This window comes from Gossypium arboreum, chromosome 11 (assembly GCF_025698485.1).
Source record: "Gossypium arboreum isolate Shixiya-1 chromosome 11, ASM2569848v2, whole genome shotgun sequence".
Taxonomy (NCBI): Eukaryota; Viridiplantae; Streptophyta; class Magnoliopsida; order Malvales; family Malvaceae; genus Gossypium; species Gossypium arboreum.
The window spans coordinates 108,883,816-108,893,306 of NC_069080.1; the positions used below are offsets into that span (position 1 = coordinate 108,883,816).

The 9,491-nt window shown below is 30.6% G+C and overlaps 1 protein-coding gene across 1 annotated transcript; it reads left to right on the plus strand.

Annotated features, from left to right (window-relative positions):
- The first annotated feature begins 2,889 nt into the window (after nt 1-2,889).
- Nucleotides 2,890-7,485, plus strand: LOC128283655 (uncharacterized). The gene is made up of 5 exons (XM_053021051.1): nt 2,890-3,768; nt 3,888-3,952; nt 6,364-6,440; nt 6,973-7,031; nt 7,129-7,485. The coding sequence occupies exons 1-5, from the start codon at nt 3,715-3,717 to the stop codon at nt 7,372-7,374; spliced, it is 501 nt and encodes a 166-aa protein (XP_052877011.1). The 5' UTR covers nt 2,890-3,714; the 3' UTR covers nt 7,375-7,485.
- The last annotated feature ends 2,006 nt before the right edge of the window (nt 7,486-9,491 follow it).

The window sequence follows — 9,491 nt, forward strand, 5'->3', positions numbered from 1 at the left end:
AAAAATCTCATCTCATTGGGAGCCTTGGAATCCAATGGTTCGATTATTACTATAAGAGATGGGGTTTTGAAAGTGACATCTGGCGCACTTGTGATATTGAAGGGCATCAAGAAAAATAACTTGTATTACTACCAAGGTAGTACAGTTATTGGAGCGATCATTGCAGACTTCGATAACAAAGACTTGGACTCAATGCGGTTGTGGTATATGAAGTTGGGACATGCAATGAAAAATCCTTGCAAATTCGGCAAAGCAAGGATTGTTGAAAGGTGCAAAGGCTTGCAAATTAAAATTTTGCGAGCATTGTGTTCGGAAAGCAAAAGAGAGTGAAATTGACCTTGCTATCCATAATACAAAAGGTATTTTGGAATATGTTCACTTTCAGATGTGTGGGGCCTTCCAAAACACTTTCGTTGGGAGGAAAACACTACTTTGTTACTTTTGTTGATGACTTTTCGAGAAGAGTTTGGGTGTATACCATGAAAACTAAAGATGAAGTGCTTGGAGTTTTTCTTAAATGGAAAACTATGATAAAAACCAGACCGGCAAGAAAATCAAGCGGCTTAGGACGGACAATGGAGGGAATATAGAAGTGATCCGTTCTTGATGTGTGCCAAGAGTATGGTATTGTTCGACACTTCACGATTAGGGATACACCATGAGAATGGAGTGGCAGAGCGTATGAATCGAACATTCTTGGAGAAAGTTCGATGTATGTTGTCCAATCTTTGGGTTGGGCAAGCAATTTTGAATGAGGTGTGACATCGCTGGCCATCTTGTTAATCGTTGCCATCATCTGCATTAGAAAGAAAAACTCCTATGGAGGTATGGTCTAGAAAACCGCTCTGATTATGATTCCTTACATGTGTTTGGATCCACTTGCATATTACCATGTGAAGGAGTCAAAGTTAGATCCGAGGGCAAAGAAAGCTCTCTTTATGGGAATCACTTACGGAGTGAAGGGATTTCGTCTTTGGTATAAGCACAAAGAAAATGATCATGTAGCAGAGATGTTACCTTTGATGAATCGCCACATTGAAAAAGGTAGCAGATGAAGATATTCAGACAAGCGATACTCCACAGCAGGTGGAGTGTACTCCAAAACAGGTGGAGTTTGAGCAGATGGGGATTTGCCCAGTTAATAAGTCTAATTCTCCAGCCACAATGGAGGAATTAGAGGTTGAAGAGGTTCTGACCCAAGAACCATTAAGTACACCAGAACCAGTTGCAGTTGCAAGGCCAAGGAGAAAAATTCGTAAACCTGCTCGATTTACTGATATGGTGGCCTACGCCCTTCCCGTTGTTGATGATGATATTCCTATCACTTATCAAGAAGCAATGCAAAGCTTAGAAAGTGATAAATGGAAAAGCGCCATGGATGAAGAAATGCAATCTCTCCTGAAGAACAATACTTGGGAGTTGGCGCAATTACCGAAAGGTAAAAGGGCAATCGGATGCAAGTGGGTATTCGCAAAGAAAGATGGATCTCCTAGCAAGAAAGATGTTCGCTACAAGGCAAGGTTGGTAGCTAAAGGCTACGCTCAGAAGGAGGGAATTGACTACAATGATGTATTTTCCCCTGTTGTGAAGCATTCCTCCATTAGAATTTTGTTGGCCTTGGTAGCACAGTTGAATTTGGAGCTAGCTCAACTTGATGTTAAGACGGCTTTCTTGCATGGTGAGTTAGAAGAGGAGATCTATATGACTCAGCCCGAAGGATACACAGATGCTGGTGGTAGAAATTGGGTTTGTAAGCTGAACAAATCGCTATATGGATTGAAGTAATCCCCGAGGCAGTGGTACAAGCGATTTGATAGCTTTATGAAAAGGCAGAAGTACACAAGAAGCAAATATGACAATTGTGTGTATTTGCGAAAGTGCATGACGGATCTTTCATTTATCTACTCTTGTATGTTGATGATATGTTAATCGCTTCGAAGAGCCAAAAAGAGATAGATAAGCTGAAGGCTCAATTGAATCAAGAGTTCGAGATGAAAGATCTAGGTGAGGCCAAGAAGATTCTCGGCATGGAGATAAGTAGAGATAGACAGAGAGGCAAGCTTTGTTTGAATCAGAAGCAATATCTGAAAAAGGTATTACAATGTTTTGGTGTAAATGAAAACACTAAACATGTAAGTACCCACTTGCTTCTCATTTGAAACTTAGTGCTCAATTATCTCCGGCGAAGAAGAAAGAGAATATATGGAAAAAGTCCCATATGCTAATGCAGTTGGGAGTTTGATGTATGCGATGGTGTGTCTGCTGACCGACATTTCACAAGTTGTTGGAGTTGTGAGCGGTATATGCATGATCTGGAAAAGGACATTGGCAAGCTGTGAAATGGATTCTACGGTATCTTCGAAAAACCGTAGATGTTGGTTTAGTTTTTGAGCAGGATGAAGCACTTGGTCAGTTTGTAGTTGGATATGTTGATTCCGACTTTGCTGGTGATTTAGATAAACGTCGTTCAACTACGGGGTATCTGTTTACTCTTGCTAAAGCCCGATGAGTTGGAAGTCTACCTTACGATCTCGATGGTGTGTCTACTACTGAGGCGAATATATGGCGATTCTGAAGTCATTAAGGAGGCTATTTGGCTTAATGGATTGTTGAAAGACTTGGGAGTTGTTCAAAGTCACATTAGTCTATATTGTGACAGTCAGAGCGCTATTCATTTAGCGAAAAATCAAGTCTATCATTCAAGAACCAAGCATATCGACGTAAGATATCACTTTGTGCGGGAAGTCTTTGAAAAAGGAAAAATTCTACTTCAGAAGATTCCGACAGCAGATAATCCCGCAGATATGATGACCAAGGTGGTAACAACAATCAAGTTTAATCATTGTTTGAACTCGATTAACATCCGAGAATTTGAGCACCTTCGGTGTATGGCACTCGAGAGCGCATTTGAAGGCACTACAAAAGATAGCTTTATCGAATTTGGGGAGTTGAAGGAAATGTGTGAAGATGTGATTATCCTAATCAAATCTTCAAGGTGGAGATTGTTGAAAAATCAAATAAGGTAAGTGTTGAAAAGTCAAAAATGGTGGGAGGTGCAATTGGCACCGAAAGAAAAAAAAGTTGGCAAGTTGTTTAAAGTTGAAAGGGATAATTGCAATTTTGGTCCCTAATTTTTTTAGGCCATTTGCAAGTTAGTCCCTAAACCTCAACTATAAATAGGCCTAACCATTTCTCATTTCAACCATCCCAACCAATCTTTCTCTCTTAGTTTTCTCTCTTCTCCCATTTGAGAATTCTTAAAGAATTCTATTTGTTCGTAATATTTTGGAGATAGTAAAGTTATCATCTGGTGTTAGTGCCCGAGGGCGTAGGTATAATTTACGAACCTCGTTAAAATTCTTGTGTTCTTTCTTGTCCTATTTTTCTTTCAATATTTGAGGGTATAATAGTAGTATTTAATTGTCCTATTAAATTACGATAGAAGGAATATTCTGACTAAGGAAAGACTTGGTATTTAAGAGATCCTTGTGATCCACCTCTCTTCCCTGGGAATTGAACTTTGTGTGATTTTTTAGTACAATAATTTACACGCTTCTGACCCTATTGAAACAACAATATGTCGTCCGTTATGTTGCAAAATATTGACTAATTAATTATTAAAATCTAGGAAAAGGTCCCAAACCCATGACACCTACTCATTTTCGACTCTACTCACAGCTAACCTAACTCTCTCTCTCTCTCTAATATATATATATGATCAAAACAATGCATTCCAAAGAGGGGAAATCAATTGCAAAAAAGCTAAAGGTATAATTGTTGTTCTCTATAATTCAAATCCAGTTCCATCGCCATTTCTCTTCAATTGTAAATTTTGGGTATTATTACAATTGAACAATGATTAATTTGCTTTGATTATGGTTTCCCAGCAAAGGATGCAGATACGCCACCAATATAGAGGCGATGAAGGGCAAAGGTGTGTCGGAGGATTAAGGTAACGTGTAAAGTTCTTTTACTATAAAATGGTGTAATCTAATTTAATTGTTTTAATTTTGATGCAAATAAGTGTTGGGTTTGATATATAGGTATCAAGAGATTTTCTACCGACGACATACAACTTGTCGATAGCATCAAATATTTGATATTGCAAAATCGAATTAAAATTACTAAATTATGAAATTTAAGTTAATTATTTTATTTTAAATAGAGTTTTACATTTAACAAAAATGCGTCCCATTAATTTTAAGCATAATAGTTTATTTGACCCTCCATTTAATTTTTTTCTTTTTAGTCTTTATATTTACATTGTTTCTCAAATCACTTTTAAATGAATAAAAATTTAATATCTCTTAATTTTACTTGGCGTAATATAAATGTGGATTGCTATGTCAATAGCTAATTAGTTTTTAATTTTTTAAAAAATAAAACTATTTAAAATATATAAAAAATAAAATAATATTTTTAATTTTAAATTAATTAAATGCTAATCTAGTATACCTGTGGACTGTTACATGAAAAACTACAAATTTTATATTAAGTTGCAGTTTGGACAAGACAAAATTGCATATTAAAGGTAGAAATTTGGTTAGACTCGTGTGACATTTTTAAAACCAAGACCGTGACCAAGAATTACACCTCTAATAATATTAAATGCAACATTTAAGTATATATAAAACATACCATATTATAAAAATATAGCATGAAATAAATAAATGAATATTTAAAATATATTTAATATAAATTATTAATGTATTCATATTTATATAAAATATGTTTTACCATATTATAACACAACAAAATATTATATTATGACACATATACATCATTGCCAAGTGAACCAAAACTAGTCAGACCGTTGCAAAATGTTTTATTTTAAATTAATTAAAAATATTTTATAATTAAACTTAAATAAAATTTATTAATTTTTGAATTATTATCCATTTTTTAGAGCTTAGTAAAGTTTTATAATTCAACAAGTATAATTAGAAATTTGAAAAATATTTTTATATTATATTTTAAATAAAATATGTTATAAATATGTAAAAGTAATATATATAAATAAAAATATATATAAAAAAAGAAAATATTCTTTTATTCTTTCCTTTGTTTCTCCTATATATTTGTTTATGGATACCTTAATGAGCACGGTTAACCTTAGTCTCTATCAGACTAGTCATCCAGCACTGTGCCAGCGCATACTGTATATAAAAAGTTATTTAAAACATCCAAAAAAATTTAAGACTGCATAAACTCTATTTAATATTTTAATCTCATTCCATAATTTGCTGCTTTCGATACGATAAAAGAATGAAAAACAGCAAACACAAATTAATTTTTAAAGAAAACGCCAAAGGGTGGATTTATGCTGTATCTTTTCGGTCCAAAACCACTTTCCAAAAACAAATATTTATTCAATTTAATACTAATTTTTCTTTTTTCTTTTAAATATATTATTTAGTTTTTAAATTTGATTTTAATATTCGGACAAAATATGATCTAATAAATATTTTACATATACAAGTGTTTAATTGGCATAAAAATTAAGTGTCAACTTTTATTAACAATTTTAGTTTTAAAATCATTTTCCTTTATTCTCCAACTTCATAGCAGATAAAATAATAAAAAGTTAACTTCTTTCATTTTGTTGCCTTCATTTTTATAGGTGTGTATTTGATCGAATCGAACCAAGTAAAAATTTTCAAGTTAATCGAATTGATTAGTTTTATTTTATCATTTTAATTGATTTAAAATTCTTTTTGAATCAAGTGAAATTATTCGAGTTGAATTAAAAATTAAACATGAAAAATTAAATTTTTGTTATAATATAATTAATTTCATGTTAGATCACATAAATTTGAAACCATATATATTTAAAAAATTTCAAAGAAAAAAAGTATTTTAGTATGATAAACTTGAATCATTAATTAACTTGTTCAGGTTCCAAAATTATTATTTAATAATTTTTTAATTTTTAACTTTCTTTATATATTTTTAGAATTTTTTGATTTTAAAAATTATTTTAAATTTTTTTGTAATTTTGTTAAAAGGAGATCGATTTGCTCATTTTCTTGATAAGGACAAAAAGGGTATTTACATCAATCTGTTATTCGAATATCATATTCGAATTGTAAAATTCAATTGAATTCGAACTCGAATGAATTATTTGAGTTGACTCGAGTAATTCGAATAACTCAATTTAATTAACTCGAAATTTAAATTTTTTTAAATTTTTTCGAATTAAATCGAGTTTTACTCCGTCTTACTCATTACTATCAATTTTCTTTACAGAAGCAGAATCTAACTGAAATGAATTAAAAACAATTCATCGATATAAAAATATAATTACGTTAGTTCTGTGTCAAAGATTATAATATGAATCGATATAAAAATATAATCTACCTGCAGGTCATACACAAAAACAAGAATTGGCAAGAAAAAGTCATCGTCTTCGTCTTCGATTGGGGTTATGACAAGTCTCACCGGTGAGTATGGAATTGGAAGCTTCCAAAAAATTATTGCTGCTGATCAAAACAGAGCTACAAGATAACAGTTATATTTTGTTTTAATAAATGCTACTAATATTTTAGTAATTTCTGTTTACATGATGCATAATAAACGAAACACATTTTACAATATCCTAGGAATCTAATAAAGCAATTCTATTTCAAATCACAAATTTAATTTTTAAAGAAATCAGGTAATATTTCTAGACTTTAACAATCTTTATAAAGAAATAAGAAAATTATAATTTTTCATATCTGTTTTACAAGATTTCATCTATGACACACTTCACGTTGTTTGAAAGGCATGTATAACCAATTAAATTAAATTAAAATACACAATGGTCTGTCTTTTTGTTTTGGATTTTCCTTCTCTAAGGAAAAAAATAAAAATCATGGGCTATTCATACAAATTTATTAGGAATTATTTCTTGTATTTAATTTAAATTGTATTTTTTAAAAAATTTGGGAGTCAGTGGAATCACTTAATAAATTCTTATGTCTGATTTGAAAGGAAAAGGGGGAATCCCTATATCAGATGGTGGAAAAAAGATGTACAAAAGGAGCATCCAGGTATCAATATATGGTGTGATTAATTATTTGTACAGCAATTAAATTTCTTTTTTTTTAAAATGAAAGTAGTTTAACAATTATGATTTGGAATACACAGAAAGCGAAAGAAACTACTACACTTAAGAGAAGGAAAACAGTAATGAGAAATAAGATAGAGCAGAAGAAGTTGATGAGGGAGTCACTGAAGACGACTAAAAGAGATGCCGCAGAGGGTAAGTCAAGGTATAGGTTGTTGAAGATGATGAGGAATGAGCTTAGGGATGAGGTGAATGGAGTTATCAACGACTTTATGAGATTGCGGGCATTGGAGACATTGGTGATGCAGGAGCTGGGTTTCTTTTGAAACTCCACACTTCTATCAAATGCCTTGTTTAAATTAGAAATGCAAATCCACATTATATATACTCTTACTTATCAAAAAAAAGAATGATTTTGGGTCTGAGAAAATTAGAAAGATGGATACCAAGACAGTTTTTTTCTTAACTTATTATCTTTGCTATAAACCGCTTTATTCTTTAAGTCAGTTGCTGTCAAACTTCACCCTTCAAACCCATACCAGAGGTAGAGAAAAACTAATTATTTGGTCAAAAGTTTGATTTGTTTCGGCCTTTGAAATATTTGTTTTATCAGTTTAAAAATTTGATAAACTTTCACCAATAATTTAATTATCGGTAAAATTGAAAATTTTAGTTAACAACTATTTGAAAAACAAATTAGAAAAGAACCTAGATAAAATTATAGAGAATGAACATACAATATTTATCAACACAATTCAGATTTCTTAATTTTATATATGTCGAACTTTGCTCAGAAAACAAATTTTGTTCACTAATTGTCTAGATCACCTATTGGCTTAAATCCAATCTACCTTTGTTCAAAAAAGTATTTGCAACCCCAATACTGACACCAATTGTGCATATCATTCTCCCCAAATACCTCACATTACACAAAATCTCTCCATAACAAATTCCTAAACAAGAGCGTGTCAAAAACACCCCACACGGCTAAAGAATAATGTTAATCAACAATCTATTTATAGGCTCTTCAATGTGATCAACACTTCTTTAAAGGATGATTTTATTCATTAATTATTTTCAATATATATCTCACAATAACCCTCATAAACAAGTTCCCAATAAATAGAAATACTCCATTGAATAAATCTAACATATATCTCTAAAATATAATACTTCAATCACCAAAAAAATAACTCGATTCCCACCTAATAGCTATTATATTCCAATCCTATTTGATTCCAAGTAACTAAACATACCTTAAAATGATTTAAAGGTGGAGTTTCGATTAAGGGATGTTAGTAATGTTATTACCCGTCTATTTTTGTTAGGGACAAGCAAGTTTGTTTTCAGTTTGCTATAACCATACATGGCTGCTCCTTGTGGTAGAAGAGGCGCCCAAAACACTATTTCCTTAATAAAAAAATGGTCCTTCTTCCAACCTTCAACCTCCCCTCTTTTCATTTCTCTATTATTTCTGTTCAATAGTTAGTTAGATTAGATGGTAAGCTTTTGCTGCTTGCTGTCTTGTTAATTTCATTGCTTGTTTCCGTCTTCCATATTGCTACTCTAATTATTATTTTATGAATAATAATAATAATAATAATAATAATAATAATAGCTCTTTCTATTATAAAAAATTTCTACTGGATTTGAAATTAATTTCTTCTAATTACGTTATCTTTACTATCTAGATTAATTCTTTCACTACTGAATCAATACGTTTGGATCTAAAATAGTTTTATATAATTGTTATTTTGGAAGATCGAAATAATTATTCATCATTATTTCTATGCTTTGCCTAGATTTACTTTGTGCCCATGATTAGGCTTTTTTTTTCTTTTTTTGGTGTATTAAACCATAGACTTTTTTTTATATTTAGATATACCTTATTTGCTTGGTACAAATTTTTTATAATTTAATATAAAATTTGTTTTCCTGAAAGACTAATTATCAAAACAAGCAAAAAAAAAAATCTGATCATGCTCAAGGAATTGTTTACTTTAAAATCTCAACCAGGACAACCACCTCAAACAAATATTGACTATTAAAAAACAACACAGAAAGAAAAAGTATTTAAGCTTACCTTTCTTTATATCATCGATGAGATCACATCTGGTAAGTTTAAAACAGTGTAATAATGATAAAAATTAATTATTATAAAAGTAAGATTAAAATTAATAGGTGATTCCATATTTGGATTCAAACATAATTATAACAATAAATTAATAATAGAACATCGCTATTAAAATAGATATATAATAGATGTTTTAGATTATTTTATTTTATGAAAATAATAAAAATATGTGAAATTGTAATTTTATATAATAAAATAATATGTATCATAATATTTTTATTAATATTATAGTTAAGTATTTTATAATCATTTATTATATTAAATGATAAATATTTTTAATTATTTTTGTAATTAATTGGGGTCTTTATA